Raw genomic sequence first — 18,663 nt, 5'->3', positions numbered from 1 at the left:
CACGTTCACCTTACAAAAATATGTTTGATATGGTCCATTCACTTGGTGAAATAACCCTTGCTTAGCAAAGTTAGGTTTCAGTAGGCAAGATTAGGGCATAGAGATGGGGGAACTCCGCCAGCCAGTTTATACAAGCAGTCTGGCCACTGTAACCTCGATTTGGAGCGGAGTAAATGATCCCAAGTGCAGGTTTACGTGACAGCAAAGCCCCAGCGTTTTGCTGTGCTCTCCTCTGCCACGCTGGGATGGACCCCATGGGCGAGTGAGCGGGTGAAGTCACCCGGCTCGGTCTGTGCCGAATCCCTCGCAGAAAGGCTCCTACAGCTCCCAGACAGGGAAGAGAAATCGTGTTGCCACCGCCAAGCCCTCCTCTCTAATGAACGAGCTGAGACAATGGCGATTGAACCGCCGCCCCCAACAGCCTCCCGGTGCTGCTCCATCCCCCTGCGGGGCTGCGGGGCGAGCTGCAGCCGGGCCCTGGGCACCGCCGCGGCCGCAGCCATCCACTGCTTCCCGGAACCCCAGCTCGGCCGGGCCACCCTCGGGAGCCAGGCCGCGGCTCCCGCTCCCATCCCGGCGCTCCCCCCCAGCCCCACTCCCCCCTTCCATCCCGCCGCTCCCCCGACCCCGTTCCCCGGTGGCACGGCGGAGCACCGACTCTCGCAGCGGGCGATGCCGCGGCTGCCCGCGCCGGGCCGGCTCCTCCCGCGCTCGGCGGCGGGGCCGGGCCGCGGTGGGCGGGCCGGGGCGGGGGTTGCGCGGAGCCAGGGCCGGTTAAAGCGGCCGCCGCCCGCCCGGCTCCGCGCTTAGCCCGCCCGGCGCCCGCCGTCTTTTGCGCGCCTTGGCTGCTCGGTCGCCAATGCGGGCCCAGAGCCCGGCCCGAGCCGCCCCCGGAGCCGCCCGCAGCCCCCCGGCCCGACCCCCCGCCCCGGACCCATGCGGCGGCTCCGGGAGCGGTTCCGGAGGTGAGCTCGCCGCGCCTCCGGCGGGGATGGATCCCCCTTCCTGCCCGAGCCGCTCCCCACGGGATGGGACCCCCGGGCGGGGTGAGGGGTGGGTGGGGGAGCCGCGGTTTTCTCGCCGGTGCCGGGCGGGGAGGGCAGCGAGGTCCCGAAGGATGCGAGCGGGCGGGGGCGAGGAGGGTCTTTTGTTCGTGTGCTTGTTTGTTCATCGCCGCCGTTAAGTGGGTGAAGGTTCGCGCATCCGGCCGTGTGTCACAGCCGCGCATCGCGGCGCTCCCGCGGGGCCCGACCTGTGGCTCCTGGGCCGGGCTGGGGCAGCACCCGCCGGCTCCGTGTGGCCATGGAGCTCCTTGTTCTGCTGCCTCCGCGGGCGCGCTGAGTATCACAGAATCACAGAATGCTCTGGGTTGGAAGCGCCTTAAAACTCGTCTCATTCCACCCCGTGCCATGGGCAGGGATACCTTGCACTAGACCAGGTTGCTCCAAGCCCTGTCCAAACTGGTCTTGGACACTGCCAGGGATGGGACAGCTGCTCCTTCTCTGTGGCAGGGCCTCAGCATCCGCACAGGGAAGAACTTCTTCCTAGTATCCAATCTAAATCTATGCCTTTTCAGTTTAAAAATCAACCCTCATTCAGCTGAAGATGCTGCTCATGTTCAGGGGAGGTCGGCTGGGTACCTGTAATCGTGGTTCTTGGATAAACATCTGTGGGCTTTGGTTCTTCTTTGTGCAGATGCCAGGCCTATAGCTGTTGATGGACTGCCCATCTCCTGGGTGAGGCCAGTTTCACTGTGGCTTCCCTGCCCAGGAACCTGCTGTAGGGCTGCCCTGCTCTCCTTTCACCAACTTGCTCAAGAAACTGAAACTTAAGTATTAAAAGGGAAATAAAACTGAAAGAGAAAAATATGAATGCGGTCGGACGTGGTTTCTGTGCGAGCCCACACCTCGGTTGGCTTGGTCCTTTGCCCCTGAGCTCAGATGTGCTGCAGCACCTGGGGTGACTTGTGATTGCTGCCCACTTTTTGCTTGAATTGCTGCCTTATGTACTTGCCAGAAGGCTGGGGAGGCTTTGAGGAGGTCAAGGGGATGCACAGACACTTTTTTCCATGACCGAATCTATGTACGATAGCAGAATTGTTTGTGGATTCTCAGAGTATTGCAGGTTTCCTTTTATCTTTAGTATCATGCTGTAAGTACATGAACCTTCACACTGCTTGTGATTTCACTGATATTTCCAAATAAGGGAACTGCTTCTGCACTGATCTGAGTTATTTCTGTGCCTCAGATGTTCAGTGTTAGTAAAGATTATGTGAACAGTTACAAACAACAGCTAGATATTTTCAAATCCAGGAAGGAAGGTGCCTAGTGCAGAGGAATATGGATCTACTTTTAACTGAATGAATTTGCAAAGAGGAAATATCAGCCAATTTGGTCAAAGCAAGCAAGCTTTTTATAAATCCTTTAGTTTCTCTTCAAAATCTAATCTAAATGGTCATCAGGAAAATGTAGTGCAGATCTGTTTTGACCTGCTTGTAATTTTTTTGTTGTTGTTGTTTTCCTCTTGAAAACAAAGAGCCTAGATGACATCATAGATATTGAAGCATATATTTAGATAATGAGGCAATTTTTAACCCCATTTGATGTATGCTACTGCTGGTTTTGTGGAGTTACACCCACCTTGTTGCAATTTCTCATATGATGTTATTTGTGGTTTATTAGGTCTAAATGGCTTCTCCTGCTGCTGGAAAGCACAAAGAAAGAAAGACACAAAAAGAGGGAATGTGCTTTTAAGCTGATAAAAGGAAGTATGAGGTCTTTTGAGCTGAATAAAGGAAATATACTTCCTGAAAAGACTAAAAAGATCCAGATCTTTGAGGCCATTATCAGTGCTTGCTGGTTTTACTGACATTTTGCTTTGTGCTTAAAATAATAATTCATTCAGCAGTTGGGAGTCGTCAATAAGGCAAGATTTGATTTCCCTTCTGCACTTTGGGGTCTAAGCTTGCTGCGATGCCAGACAAATGCCATGTAGATATGTGCAATGGATTTGGGGTTTTGTAATTTATTTTTCTAAGCTGGCTTTGCATGCAAAGACAAAGCATTAAGAACCCTCGGATCTTCCTTCTCCTTTGTCTCCCAAATATTGTCTTCTCTTCTGGAATCTCTGGGAAATATACCGCATCTATTCCTTGGAAATGAATAGGAGCTTGAGAATTAGGGTTCATCACAAAGGATGGATCAGTCTGCATGTATAGTATTTAAAATACTTGAAGTATTTCAAGATCCATGATCAAGTAGTGTGAAGGGAGGAGTATGAGTTTCTTCCCTTTTGTTTTAAACTGCCATACATCTCTCTCAATACCTTTTTCCTGCTTATAGTGGGAATATGTTCATCAAAATTTGTTTGTTTGCTGTGAAATTCTGAGTCTTGGACTTCTTGGCCTTGAGTAGATCTGAACATTGAGAATTTAAATTGTGAAAAAGAACTCACAGCTCAGTTCAGTGCAAAAGCATTCTACTCTTCTGGCTGGCTGCAGGCAGTTCTTAGTCTCTTAATTTCAGAAATTTCTTATTCTGGTATTGAAGGCATTATTATTTTGTCTTGGATATCTTGGATTGTCATGGAGAAGTATTTATGCATCCTTGTGAAATGTGCTGCATATCCTCTATTAAATGACTCTGGCTTCACCAGATCTGCTATTAAAGAATACATTAGAGATTTGCTAGAGAATTGAAAAGGCTTCAATTAAAGACATTTCCTGTAAACTGTGGTTCAGTTCAGTGGGACTTTATCAGACTGTCCTGCATTTGATAATAGCCTTAATGGCTGTGTTACAGAGAGCCTTTGTCTAGGAGTAAACGGCGTCTGAATGCTCTTTACTGAGCTTCCCCTTTTAGGAAGGTGAGATCATAATTCCCACAATTATCTTTTCCAGAAGAGGCAAACATGACCTGTAGATAGGAGGAAGAACAATGTCCCTGTGTTGGAGTATTCACAAAGCAGGAAACAAGAAACATTCATTGGTGGTGGTGGCATGGGGTTTATTTGCTTACTTATTTATCTTTAAGAAAGAACAGGGCTCTTTTGCCTCTAGAATGTGAATAAGTCTGCAACCACATTCTTCTGCCTTTGTGTTGCAATGTCATACATGTCTATAACTGCAGGAGTACATGACTGACTTTAACAGTGTGTGTCAAAATAATTTTCCTGGTTTTGATGAGCACATCACTAATATAACAGCAGCTATTTTCTAAATTCACATCTGTTTCTTTAGACATTAAACCTAAACTGCCAAGCTGGAAAGTGAAAGGAACTTCAGAGAAGTCCTGGCTAGCATTATTGCCCCTACAACCACCTTGTTAATGATCCTCCCTCTGAAGTTGTTCTTGATAACATTTATAAATAGTCAATTATCAAAAGGCAGAGGTGAGGTGAATAACTGAAACTTTGCTTTACTGAGACTGTTGCCTGTGAGTAGTGACCTGAGCATATGTTTTCAGTGTTTGGCATCAGGGGCTGCAGCCTGTTGATCCCTCTCAGAGGAGAGAGGAGGTTGCAGGTCCCTCAGATGTGAAGCAGAGTTGGTGCTGGGGCATTGTGCCACCCATTTCTGCAAGGCAGAGGTAAAGCTGAACACTTCCCCTCCTGCCAGAACACACTGATGGTGTTGGTGTTATTGGTATAAACACTGAGGTGAAGGCGATGGGTGAGGTGTTGCTAATGCCGAAATTCTGCTGGAGCTCTGGGGCAGAATATTTGCATCATTTCTGTGCTGCCACAAAGAAAATAGGGGGAAAAAACCCAACTCTGTGTAGGTAACACAGAAAGGATAGATTTGTTATTGTCTTTATGTTCTGTTCTACTAATAAATGTCTTTAAATTAGTGACAGTAAGAGGTCCTAATTTCTAAAGTGTTTGTTCATAGTTCTAAAATCTAACATTACTCCTAGATCCAATGTGATTGCTTTAGAAAGATGCAGTGTATTTCCTACTGAAAAAAAGGAAAAAAAAATAAAAGTAGTCTATTGTTGGGTAATAGAAGATCCTACTAGGAGGTGTCAATTATTTATAGAGTTTTATATGATAATTGTATCCTATATAGAAATTTGGAACAACAGGAATGATAAAGCTACTACAGAGTATAAGCTTATTCCTTTTGGTTTGAGTTTGTTTGACTTCTTTATTTTTTATTTCTTGTGAGGCTTTCAAGATACCACCACAAAGTAATGTTATAATACTCTTAATGTAACGAGTGAAAGGTTTCCCATGACTTTGAATTTATGGAGTTGGACAAGGGCAGTCCAAGCCTGGCCACTCACTGAGCCAACAGATGCTTTTATTTTTAAACATTTTCCTAACTTGGAAGCAGAACCGAGCAAACTGAATGTTCCATCTTTAGAGGATGCCGAGGTGGTGTTCAGCAGCTGTTGAAGACATAGAGGCACTGGGAAAAAAGTAATTTTCCAAATATTCTGCGAGCCTTTGTGATGGGAGTGTCATTGTCTTCTTGGAGAGGAGAGCAAGGTGCCATTTGTCACAGACAAAAGAATTACCATTTTTAACCACGTATTAACTCCTGCAGGGGTACTAATTTGCTAACCATTTGTGTTCTGTGTCTGTAAATTAAATCCACATTTTCTTAGCCTTTGTATTAGTAGCAATGAAACTGTTCCTTGAAATTACTACTGTTTGGGGAGGGATCATGACATGGTGTTATTTTCCCAATGCTGCTACATTTTCATTTTTCAGTTTAGGGGAAAAAAAAAAAAGTGGTTTAGAAGTCACTTAGTAAATCAGTCAAGAAAACCAAGTGAAATATCCCAAGAATCTGGAACTGCTTATGCCAACTGTAAGATTTGGGTTGGACTTTTTTAGTTAGTTGTTTGTTTGTTTTTCCCTGGTTTGAGATTGGCCAATATTTTTATAGATGTCATAAAAATATGATTAATTTTGATTTAAAGCAGGGGGGACATGGGGAAGGACCAGAGTTTGTCTAACAAGCTTTTTGTATAAATCTAGGTAACCAAGCTGCTCTCATTTCTGAGCATACAGACACGTTCTGTACTTCTCGTGAAGCTGTTCCTGGCTTCTGGAATAGCAGACTAATTTTCAGTGCATAGTTTTAGAATAGCCTGGAGTAAACTGGAATTATTGGTGAAAGATAATCACTTTTACAAGGGAGTCATCAGTGGTGGAATAACAGACTGGAGCTGGAGAAGTTCACAGCTTTCATTTGCCTGTTGCATATAGGTGTGTGCTGTCTTCTACAGGTGTTGTGACACAGGTTTAAATGGCTGAGTTTCACTGAAGCAGCTCAAGTGTTTGGGTTTTTTAATACACTTAAAGAAAACGTTTGCATTGGCAAGTTCTTCGGAAACTTTCTCAGGTTTCATCGTATTCTGTTCGGCTTGCATGGACTGCATTTGATGTGATTGTTTGTTTGTTAGAATGTTTGAAAATTCTTAGAGAAAAGGATGGAATGTCTATGGCAAACCTCTTGAAATGTTTCCTCTTTGGAATTGACCATCAGAGTTTCCTTTCATCATCCCGGTGTAGGGGATGTTTGGTTCTTGGTTAGAGACACGAGATCAGAAAAAATGACCCACTTCATGCTCCAAATACAAATATTGCTTGCTATAGGAGTCAAAAAGTCAGTGTTCAAGTGTTCCAAACTGGAATATTGCTGCAGTTTCAAGGACTTCTTTAAAGAGGAGTAACCCTTGACAGCTATGATAAATTCCATATTTCAAGAATAATTTGAGTTCTTACTATGTAATTTAAATAGGAAATAGTTCATTCTTCATCTGACCAAACTGTCAGAAAAGAGGGAATCTGACTGTTCTGTGTGAACTCTTGATTAAAGATAACCATCCCTTGCACCAGGCAGTCACAGGAATTTATTTAACATGTGTGTCTCGTAAGAGACTTTACTTGGGAAAAATTGCAGTTTAAATCACAGTTACTTTGAACGTCCGTACTTATAATTCTTAACATTACTAGGTTGAAAGTATTCCTTCATTTCATTCACGACACTCAGAGATGTTTTAGTAACTTTCCTAAAAATACTTCTTAATTATTCAACAGGTTCATGAACCACCCAGCTCCAGCCAACAGCCGCTACAAACCCACTTGCTATGAACATGCTGCTAACTGTTACACACATGCAGTAAGTATACTTCTGACTTATTTTCCTAATTTTTTTAACCAGATGTTTCAATAAATTTTTGTGGGTTTGGCTTGCTAAATGCTTACCTTTGCCCTCACTGTGTTCATATCAACAGCCTCTCTCTGTTTTTGTGCATAGAAGCGTTAACGGTAACCGTCCAGAAAATTGTATGCTTGGAAATATTTTGAATCTCTTGGAACTCCAGATACTTCATAAGATTCCTTTTCACCATTGTTACAGGTCTTTAACTTGCTATTTTCCCTCTCTTCCCCCCAGTCAAAGAATGCCTGTAGTAAAGGGGGTACAGGCCACTTCTAGTTAGCCTACAAGGTGGATTTCCCAGGTCTGTGCTGACGTAGTGTGCAAATTGTAAACTGGAAGTACAAGAAAGATTTATCCATGTGACAGGAGGGAAGACTTCATCAGACTATCTGTGGGTATGAACTACAAAAGCTGGAATGTTTTAATTCTGATACCTACTGACTCTTTTAAGAAATCTGCTATTTTGCAAGGTGCCCCAATAATGCTGACAGCCCTGCTGAAATTTCAAGTCTTTCCTTATTTTCGTAATGTAAGGACTATTTCTAGGTTTGAATATATGGTATTCACATGAAGAATAACAAAAGCAGTCCCCTTTTTTTTTTTTTTTTTTTTTCCTTTTAGTAATTAGGAAGTTTAATTTGCTGTCTGGCACTTTGTAAAGGACTTAAAAATGTGTTTGTTTGCTTTTTAAGATAGCATTTGCCCTTTTATAAAAACAGCTTGTGCGTCTCTTCAATCCCTCAACTCCAAACATCTGAAGTATGTTTAACATTGTCCTCAGTCTCTTATCTCCAGTGTGTCTGAGTGAGCTGCAGATATGAAAGCTCAAAGTAGTGCCTGGGACTCTTGAGTTCTAGAAGGAGCTCTGTTCTTAAGGATCCCTTCTATGTATTTCATAAGTAACCAACATACAGCTCTGTGGTGCTGGTAAAAACAGAATCACCTTGGTTTTGCATATAGACATAAAGCTGACTGATGCTCCTGTGTTCTTAAGCCAGGGGTCTCATGTACAGCATTATGTAAATATATGCTTATTTGCCTAGGGAATTAAGCAACATTCAGTTAGTTAGCACAAATATGTAGTTTATCTCATAATCCTTGTGCAAATCTTGTTTGCTCTGGCCAAAAGGTTAGATTTCAAAATATCTGGCAGACATTGCCGTGCTCCTTAGCAATTTCAGCTTTCGCCTAGTTGAAAAACAGGTATGTTTTACTCCTGCCTGTTAGCAGGAGGTGACAGCCAAGGTGGATCAGTGTTTTTTGGTAGGCTGCAGTTTCTGGTGGAGCTGTCTGATTACTTTCTGAGCAGTCAAGCTACCTGCTAAAGCATACGATGAATTGCTAAAATAAATATGCAGTAACTTTAGTTCAATATCTAAAGTCTTGAAATGGGTGTCTAAGCTGGGAAAGCACAGCAAAAGCTGGGGGGGGGATGTTTTCATCTCCTTTGTGTCACAGACTTGCTAAATGTCAAATGACTGAGTCTTTGCTGCAAGTTTTCAGTTAGACATTGATGATTCTATGAAACAGAATTCAACAATGGTTCTCCAATATATTTTCATTCCGAACGTTTATTAATAATTCAGGAAGCAGTCACCTTCTACTTTGTGTGTGGCTGTACTTCTCAGTAGGTATCCCATGTGGTTTTGGACTTAAGAATACAGAGGAATCAGTTTATGGCAGCTGCTTAATTTAAAAAAAAAAAAAGGCAACAAAAAAATAAGGATAAAGGAGGTTACAGAATCCCAGGTACAATTTTTTTGTAAAACACTTAAAAGGTAGCTTTGTGTGGCATGGTAAGGGATCTTTACATTTCTTACTTGTAAGGCTATTTTAAATGTCTGGCTTTGTTTTTTTAGCTTTAAATGAAGCATTGACTTGCCTTCAGACACTGGGAGACAGGAATGGCAGAAAAGTAGTTGAAAACAGCAAAATTGTTCTCTGTGTTCAGAGGAAGAGGAAGGAAACAGTGTGTGAGAAGAGCAAGGATTTGGGAATTGGCGGGGAGAGATGGCTTTTTCATCATGAAGCTTTCTGGTGTATGTAAGGTTTATCAGACAAAAGGTAGACAGAATTTAGACATGGCTTGCTTTATGCTGCTTTAAATATTTCTTTCAACTGCCTTAAAAGGAGTAACTATTCTTACAAATAAATTATAGTCCGTATTCCAGGTTGGGTTAGTGAAGTGCATGGAAAAACAGAAGTAGTATAAATATTTAAAAAATGAGACTTGGAGCATTTAGAAGACCATTTCAACATAGAAGAAGGGGTCATCAAAATTTCAGAAGGGCTCTTCTGATGAAAATGTCTCCATTCCCACTGAGTGATATAAGCAGTTTCTCTGATCTCTGTGTTGCACAGCCCAAGTTGCTCATGGGCCTCTCACTCCATGTTGCTGGTCTCCTAAAGTTAGGGGAAAATTGAAAAGTTGTGAGAGATGGCAACAGGAGTGCACTCCTGGAGCAAGCAGCTGGAGATGGGCACAGCCCTTCATAGTTCCCTCTAAGTGTCACCTTTTTGGGGTGAGGCTGGCAGCTTTATTGCTCTTTCTGTTGCCTTCCTTTCCAAAAAGGAAGTGCATGGACCATCTTTGTGCGCTTAGTGTTTCCCTCCCAGTGAGAGGCCCATGAGATTGCAGCAGTGAGACCATGCTCTGCTGCAGTGGCTTGTGCATCAAGGGGCATTGTCACTGCCTGCATGACGTGCAAGGAAAATAACTTCATTTTCCAGGAATGTTATATACAAAAGCAAAACTTCCAGCAGGTTTTTAAAGCTCTCCGTGGCAGAGGTTGTCTAGAGAAATATGGAAAGAATACAGGTTAAATTCTGACCATTGGAGCAGTATCCTGAACAGCCCCAGACAGATGGAAGGTACTGGATATTTTGCTGTAAGTTGGTAACCAGAGAGTGTAGTTTCCCTGAGGAGACCCTGATCACATTCACGGCTTTTTTTGTCAGACTCTTTTTTGTGCCTTAAGATTTTTTGCTTGTTGTGACAGCAGAGTTTGTGGTAGCTGGTTCCCCAAAATACACCGCACAGAAGTTGTGCTGAAATCTATTCTGAAAGACCACCTGTAGATGTAAATAAACATATTTTAATCCTTTATCTTCCTCCTTACTGCAAAGAGCTTGTAACATCATTCTCTCATTTTGTTCTGGCATTTCTCTTTAAGCTTAGGAAGCTCTTGCCTTCTCTCTTATTCTGCAGGTCTCTCCTTTCCAGCCCCACTTCTGATGCAGCCAGGATTAATCTAGGTGCTAAAATTAGTAAATTTGCACATCACAGTTTCTGGGTTTGCTCACAGTACATTCAGTTACAGGGTTTGATGATATCCACTCAGAAGACTTGCACTCCATGATGAGATAAGCCAAGATTTTGAGACTTGTAGCTGTTTTTGTTTTTTTTCCAAGGAAATGCTAAGAAATGCTTTGTCATGCTGTAAAATGACACAGCAAAATCCCACTCATTCTGTTAGTTCTGATTCTCTGATTCCGTTTTTGGTAAATTCCCCTCCTAATAAAGGGCTGATTAATGGCTTTTCCATTCTGAAAACTGGAGATTAAAATGCAATTCTTGTGCAAGTAACTTCTTCAAATGAACATGGGAAAATCTGCCTTTTTATGAACTAAAGTTTCATATTTCTTTTGTAAGATGGGTAAAGCCCACTGTACCATATGTTACCAGTTATGGCATTGTCATCTAAAGAACTTTCATCCTGTTGGCTGGAACAGCAGGGTATAATTTCTGGATTTTGTATTTTATCTAGCTATTTTTGGCCAAAAAAAAAAAAAAGTTATAAAACATCTTTTTTTGTCTAACTGTTCCCATGGTGCCTGTCAGGGACAGAGAGGAAAATGGTTCAAAAAGATCACTTAGAAAAAACAATCAGTCCTCATGGAATACAGTGCTGTTCCCTGTGAGAGGTAGAATTGTTCTTTAAAGCAAGACAAGGCAGAAAAGGATTAAGGTCTTCATTCACGTGCTGTACTCTTGATTCTGAAGGTGCAAAGAAAGAGGTGATATGAGAATTGCTTCTTTGTTTTAACCATATCACTTTATGCACAATAATTACTGGAAAAAGTGATTGACGTGAACTTCATTTTAGCCACCTTGAGCATCCCATGTCACAATTTAGCTTGTGGGATATCTGTTTGAGAAAATTAGTAAAAAGCTGGGGTGTCTGTGTAAGAGAGGCAGGTTATTCTGTGTAACATCTAAATCTAAAGCCCAAAGAGGCTCTTTTCCTATGAAGTGGTCTCTGTCTGAGTCCCTGAGCAGCTCATGCCTAGCCTGTTAGAGGGAATTAGTAGGAATTTGCTATTTTACCTGGAGTACTTTACCTGGAATTTATGGGTACTCGATCTCTCTGAAATGTTTTAGTTCTCTGTCAAGTTTACTCAAAACTGAAATTTGCACCAAAAATTGGGAAGGAAACTGAGGAATGCGGACGCAGTGGGACTGTACAGTTTAGAGCCATGGCTGCACCAGTGTTTCTCCTGTCGCCTGCAAAAACGAAACGAAGCAGCTGTCACATCTCATCAGTTCCTGCCTGTCCCAGGGGCTTCAGCCACACTTCATTCACACTGTGTGTCATGTGTGGAAAACAGGAGGGACTGATCTCCTGAGGAGTGACACATTTCAACCTTCCCTGCATTTGGGGGCTATCCAGGATGTGTGCATGGAAACTTAGGGTTGGTGATAAATGAGAAGCCAGGCTGGCACTATTTCTGGCCTTGAAGTGCACCAAGTCAACCTCCATAGTTTCATTACAAGGAGCTCGGGAAATGTTTTCACCTCTAATCCCCGTGCTATGAATGCTTTTTTTTTTTTTTTTTTTTTTTTTTCCCCCATGTCTCTCAGCTTTTGGCACAAATAAACTAAATTTTGCAAAACACAAGAAAATTCAATAGTAATGAAGCTACAGTTGATGTATTTCAAAGCCAGAAGGAAAACCCACTTGTTTTTTGTTGTTATTCTCTGGCTTAACCAGCTGCTTCTCAGATCCATTCAGTTCGCTCTGCATCCTCTGCACTGAGCAAAACCTCAATTTCCTCTAGCCTGTAATTAGATAAAGGACAGACAGGTCAGCCTAGCCTAGAACTCTGCAGTCTGAGCTATCAAACCTGTAATTCAAAGTGGCCAGATTTGTTTAAACATTGCTTGTTTCTGGCTTTATTGTTTAACATATGAGACTTGGGTTAAATTACCAAGAGTTTAACCTAAGAAGCTTATTTGCAATTCAAGGGAACAAATTAGCATGTTAGACATGCTGTAGGGCCTGGAAGGGAATTTGTGCAGTGTAACTTGGAAGGCTGACTTGATAGTGGAAGGAGAAGGGTAGAAATGTCTGAGTCAGTGAGCTCTCTTCTTTAAACACTTGTTGGACATAGGGTGTTTTTTAGGCTTTTTTTGGGTTATTTTCTCCTTCCCTCCCTTTTCTATTTGCCTTTTCCTCAAGAAGATAGAGGTACATCACATATTTTATTCTAGAAGGGAGTGTAGTTTAAACTGTATGTGAAGCCTGCAGCCACTTCTTGGATGCTTCATGCAAGTGTGGTAATTTTATCATGTTTGAATGGGGCCTGTTCTGGAAGAAGTGAATTAAAGACGCTTGAGAGGGAGGTGGGAATGAAAACAGTTGGATACGCTGCATTAGAAGAACATCTTTGTGCATTAAAAATCTATTCATGAGAGAAGTTGGCAGCTAATTTATTTATGATAGCTTAAACCTAAGTTCTGCAAAACTATTGCTTCATTCCTGCAACTGCACTTTGCTAAATGCTTTGTTTTTTTCATTTGGGATTCAAGTTTATTTTGATCTGTCTTGTGATCTGTGTCTGTGCACAAGAGGCGGCGTAAATTCAAGCCTAGAGTAAGATCAACATGGTTTGAAAACGTGAGGCAGAATGTGAAAATAAAACCACTGCTAATACTTACCGAATTAGACAAAAGAATTTGCTGTCAAGGCTAGAGGAGTTGGTAACCCTCCCTGGTACCATGGGGGGAGAAATTTAGAAAAAACAGGTCTAACCTATGCCTGAGACATTGTTGAATTTCTGGTGCTGATGTGTCAACTTAAAATGAAATGACAAAGCTCTCTCTGGCTGGGGCTGAGCGCTCTGCCTGCTGGTGCTGCTCTGTGGGTGGCACCACAGCGGAGACCTGACAGTGGCCTTTTGTTTTGCCAGTTCCTCATTGTTCCTGCCATCGTGGGCAGTGCCCTCCTGCATCGGCTCTCCGATGACCGCTGGGAGAAGATCACAGCATGGATGTACGGGGTGGGGCTCTGCGCCCTCTTCATCGTCTCCACCGTGTTCCACATCATTTCCTGGAAAAAGAGTCACTTAAGGTAGCAGGAGAAAATGTTTCACTTTCTCGTGATGTTTCTCCATCGTGTTTCTCAGTCAAAACCAATTTTACAGGAGGTTGGAGTGCTACTTTCTATTGAATCATGATAAAAACACCCTTGATTTTTTTTTTTTTTGGAAGAAATAGTGAACCAAGCTCATGTACCCCTAAAACCCCAAATTCTAAGTTTCTAGAATTCCAACAATGTACCAGTGAACTTGAATGTCTGCTGCCTTGTCACAAAGAAGATGTGTTTTCGTAGGTCCTAGTGGCTCTTAATCCAGAAGCAGAATGGGAAAAACATAGTGTAAGTGGTTGATGGATAATATCCCATTGCAGATATAAAGATATTGTCTGGGACTATGGCATGCTCAAGTGCTTTGAGGAACACAGCGTTTGCCAATGCCCAGTTAACAATCAGGAAACCTCCTTGGGACCAAGGCAGCAATAGCAAAACTGACATGATTTATTTTATTTTACATTTTATTTTACATTTTATTCTATTTTATTAAGAATATTTATTTTTCTCTTGTAAGACCCCTAAATAATTCTGGGCTATAAATTGGATTTAGCCAGTAATCACTAAATAGTAACAGTGTCTGGATTAGGCAGAGTTGATGTGACAGGGATGCCAGGTGGGATGGAGGAGAGGAGAGGACTGGAGAAGTGCTCAGCTCTTATGTGTCTCACTTCCTCCACGTGGCTTTAAGAGGGATGGAGGTGATGGTATTTTCCCCAAAGTAATTCCAAAGCATGTCAGGAAAATGAGATGGTGCAAAAGTCTTTCCCAAATGTGTCATGGTGACCTGTTCTGTCTCTCTCTCCCTAGGACAATGGAGCATTGCTTTCACATGTGTGACAGAATGATGATCTATGTCTTCATTGCAGCATCCTACGCACCATGGTAAGAACTGGGGACCACAGCTGCAGAATTAAAGCTTTCCCAAAGCAAACAGTTTGTCATTGCAGCTTTCCAGAATCCATAGATGCCTTCTTGGATGCAATAGAACACATTCTGTGCTGTTACAGACATTGCAATGCAATTGTAATCCTGGGCCTTGCTGAACAGACAGTGATGCTAGAAAACATGAGAAAGTAGTTTATTTATATTCCACGTACCTCAGTTCACGCTTTCCACCCATCAATGCAAACACCTTCTGCCTTTCTGTGGATAGAATATCCCATTGTTTGTTCCCCCATCATTCCGTAGTTAAAGCTCTGAGTATTTATTTGTTTTTATTAATCCCTGCTGCTCTTGTGTCAGTGTGGTCTGTTCACTCATCAGTTTTGTCTCTTGGAATCTTCGTGCCTCCAGGTTAAATCTCCGTGAGCTGGGACCTCTGGCATCTCACATGCGATGGTTTATCTGGCTGATGGCTGCTGGAGGAACCCTTTATGTATTTCTCTACCATGAAAAGTAAGAATTATTCTTTGCATTTAACTTTAAACTGAAAATTATCCTCAGAGAACAAGACCAAACTTTTTTTCATTTTGGAGATGAGCTACCCAAGGTTCTTATCAGATAAAATTTTTCTCAGTGTTTTAGTCTCACTGGTACCCACTGCAAGTGAAGGCATCTAGGCAGTATTTAGAGAAGGTATTGCCTGCAACTCTACAATGCAGAGATAAACACTAGTTTTAATTTTGTCATAAAACACCGGTTATCTATCTGCATGGAAAGCTTTTTGAATAATGACCCCATATCAATACATAATTTAAAATGTCCTTTTTTGCTGTTGAAGGAAATGTTCATCCTTTTGTACACATCCTTAAGTGACTCAAATCGTTCCTTTTTAGGTATAAGATCGTTGAACTCTTTTTCTATTTAGCCATGGGATTTTCTCCTGCTCTGGTAGTGACATCCATGGTAAGAAATGTGACTATTAACAGTGCAAACAAACAAAACTTGCCTTTTATAACCAGCTTAAATTCCAGTGTAGCTCTTTCCTCTACAGAGGTGTTCCTTTTAGTACACTGTACTTATAAATGTTCTCTGCAGAGCAACCAAATACAATCACCTATAGTTTGGATTTATAGTTCACATTTCAGTGAAATGCTGCCTTGTTTTGTTCAATTTGTGCTGCATTGTGTAGTAAAGAGAGCCTGTGTTTCTTGGTGCATCTGAAAAGCATCCTACTCCAAACTTATTTATAGTTACACATTTTAAATAATGTTGATTAATCCTCTTTGCTGCTAATATAAACCTGACACATTTTCAAGTTAATGCCTTAACTGGCTGTATCACAGCCTTGCTGGTAGGAGCTGCATTAATCACTTCCACAGAGTAATGTGGTTTTCTTTGTCTCCATGTTTGCCTGCTCTGCTGATGAAGCAAGCCATCAAGCTTGTTTTAGTTCTTGAGCTGTCCCAGTATAACTTCTTTAGCGCTGTGGGAACATAGTATATAAACACATTATTGTGCATTTCACAAAGTGTCATATAAATACACTGCATTTCTCACTCATCCATCTATCCTACCCAGCACTTTCTGAGCTGTCACAGCCAGCTCTCTTTGCTTAGGGGAGAAAAGCACCTTGTATTTAGTGCATAAATACACTTTGCCCCCTTTACACCCTGCCCTGTCCTTGTTCCCTGGCAGAGCAACACCGAGGGACTGCAGGAGGTGGCCTGGGGAGGTTTGATCTATTGCCTGGGTGTGGTGTTCTTCAAGAGTGATGGAGTGATCCCCTTTGCCCACGCCATCTGGCACGTCTTCGTGGCCACAGCAGCTGCTGTCCATTACTACGCCATTTGGAAGTACCTTTACAGAAGTCCTGCAGACATCATTCGTCACTTATGAGATGATGTATATCTCTACATCTACAGATATATACAAAAAAAAAAAATCTGCACTTGGCCTCTGTAACAGTATTATTTGACTTAAAGAATTTGGGGGAATTGGAAAAATTGCACAGCAAAACTGCACTGACTTTGGTAGTTCTGTGAACAACAATTACTGTGAACTGGTGTTTGTGTCCTGCCATTGCCCATCACATGGCAGGTGCTGTAAATAAGATACTGTACTGCAGTAACCAAGAGTTCATTCCACATTAAAAGAACTGGCTACCTGATGTTTACAAACAAATTTTGTATGGTAGTTTAATTTTACGATTTCTAACTATGTGAATTTTTTCTAAATTAGTCATTCAAATGGTAAAGTCAGTGCAATAGTGAAAATGTAATGCTCTTGACCTGAAATTTGTTTCTATCACCTTTCCACGAGTCATTTCTTAAACATGAATCAGAGACAACTAATCTACTTTTACCACCCATTATCTTGGTATAACGTGACTTTTATAGAATTTTTTTGTGTTTTTTGTAAACTTTAAAAGTACATTTGCTGAACTGAAGACACACAACTGTCATCTATGCAGTTACCCATGTTGCAAACTCTTGCAAGAAATGGTTACATTCCACACCCTGTCCTGAGGAGTGAACATTTTTTTGTACCTCTTCGGAAGGTTGTATTGCAGCTGTAATTGCAATAACCACTTTCACAAACTAAAACCTAAATGTGATTCTGCTGGGCTCTAACAAGGCAGCATTCTGCTCATTTACAATACCACTGAACCAGACCTGAAGCTGGCTTTATTCGTGATGAAGAGCTGTAAAAGGAATAGCTGAGGTGATTTTCTCCTCCAGGTTCCCAGGTGTACCTGTGCTGCCCAGGGTGGGGGTTTGTGTGGGAAATATCCCCCATCCCAGCCACTTGTGTCCCCAGCCCATGTACACACATGTGGCATTGAGGCTTAGATTTCCAAAGGGACTTAAACTGACTGCTGTCACCAGCTTTTGGTGGAGTGGTTCTGCTGGGAAATCCAGGTGGGAGCAGCAGCAGAGCATTGCTGAGCACCTGGAGCTCAGGGTTCTTCACAAGCACAGCCTGGCAGGGAGCAGAGCTTGGAGAACGTGATAGGGTGTCATTTGGCATCCTGGGACTTCACACAGAGTCCAGCTGGTCTTTGTTGCTGTCTGTCTGTACAGGAAATCCAGCTGTGGTAGCAAGTCATGACTAGAACATGTGCTCTAATGACCAGTGTAGAAGAGTCATTGTAATCCTGTTTGTCCCATCATTGTATCCTGTCCCACTATGTAATGAATGTCTTATATTAAGATTGACTTTATCCTTTTTATAATTTACTCAGTTTTTCATGTCAGTATTTAAAAACCAAAATGTGTTGCCTTTTTCAGATTTTGTTCTGGATATTGCCTGTCTGCAAACAATAAATAACAAGATAGGGATGTTTTAAAGGTCCTGTTTCACTCAGATTTGCCAGAGGGTTGCAAGTTTTATAATATTTACGTTTGTACAGGGAATTTACCAGAGGGACAAACTTTAAATTCAAGATACTGAAGAATTGCTGTGTGATGATAGCAGGTGATCAGAGAAGTGGCAGCACCATAGCAAACTTATGAACTGCCCCAAAGGAGAGCAAAGGGAACAGCTGGGCAGGTGATTCTGCTACAACAGTCTTGCACATCTGGATGCCTCAGTTTTTTAACATTGTGTCTATTTTAATATTTTCCACATTTTGTGAGTCCATATATTTTGTTGAAATGCAGTACTGCTAAAACCACTAAAATACATGTAAAAGTTTTCTGTAGTCAAAAGTTAAACTATTGCTTGAATATGTTTGTTTTAATTTTAAGTTAATTTTTCATGGCATTTGCTTTTTGGAGTGTTTGAAATGGTTTTTAAAAAGTTTCAATTCGCCAAAAATATTTTGAATTACTGTATTCTAGTCAATATGATACTGAATGTACTAGACTAACAATAAACATTTGGTGCAATTTGGAAACTCGTGTATTCTTGGTAGTTGCTTTTTCCCCCTCCATCACCTGGGCAGGGCAGTCAGGGACTGACACTGTGGCCTCTCCTGACAAAAGGGATCCTGAGTTGAAGCTTAGGACCCTCATGCCTGCTCAGCCAATGCTTTAAAAACAGTAGGAAAGACTGCAATGCAAATTATTCAATTTTTGAAAGTATGGAAGAAAAATTCTAAATTTTGGTCAATATTTAGAACTTGCTTTTTCTCTTTTGCTGTTCTGGGTCAGTTTTCTTATACCATTATATACCATTGGGTTTTTTTTTTTTTTTTTAATTTCAGCTTAGAACATTGAAATACATAATTTTGCTCCTATC

At 41.9% G+C, this 18,663-nt stretch overlaps 1 protein-coding gene across 1 annotated transcript; it reads left to right on the top strand.

Annotated features, from left to right (window-relative positions):
* Positions 1–879: 879 nt before the first annotated feature.
* On the top strand, positions 880–18,319 carry MMD (monocyte to macrophage differentiation associated). The gene is made up of 7 exons (XM_040081865.1): positions 880–965; positions 7,048–7,129; positions 13,361–13,521; positions 14,350–14,424; positions 14,836–14,937; positions 15,318–15,387; positions 16,120–18,319. The coding sequence occupies exons 1-7, from the start codon at positions 937–939 to the stop codon at positions 16,318–16,320; spliced, it is 720 nt and encodes a 239-aa protein (XP_039937799.1). The 5' UTR covers positions 880–936; the 3' UTR covers positions 16,321–18,319.
* Positions 18,320–18,663: the final 344 nt, after the last annotated feature.

This window comes from Hirundo rustica, chromosome 18 (genome assembly GCF_015227805.2).
Source record: "Hirundo rustica isolate bHirRus1 chromosome 18, bHirRus1.pri.v3, whole genome shotgun sequence".
Taxonomy (NCBI): domain Eukaryota; kingdom Metazoa; phylum Chordata; class Aves; order Passeriformes; family Hirundinidae; genus Hirundo; species Hirundo rustica.
Note: the sequence above shows the minus strand (reverse complement) of the source record. Positions and strands in the feature narration are given on the sequence as shown.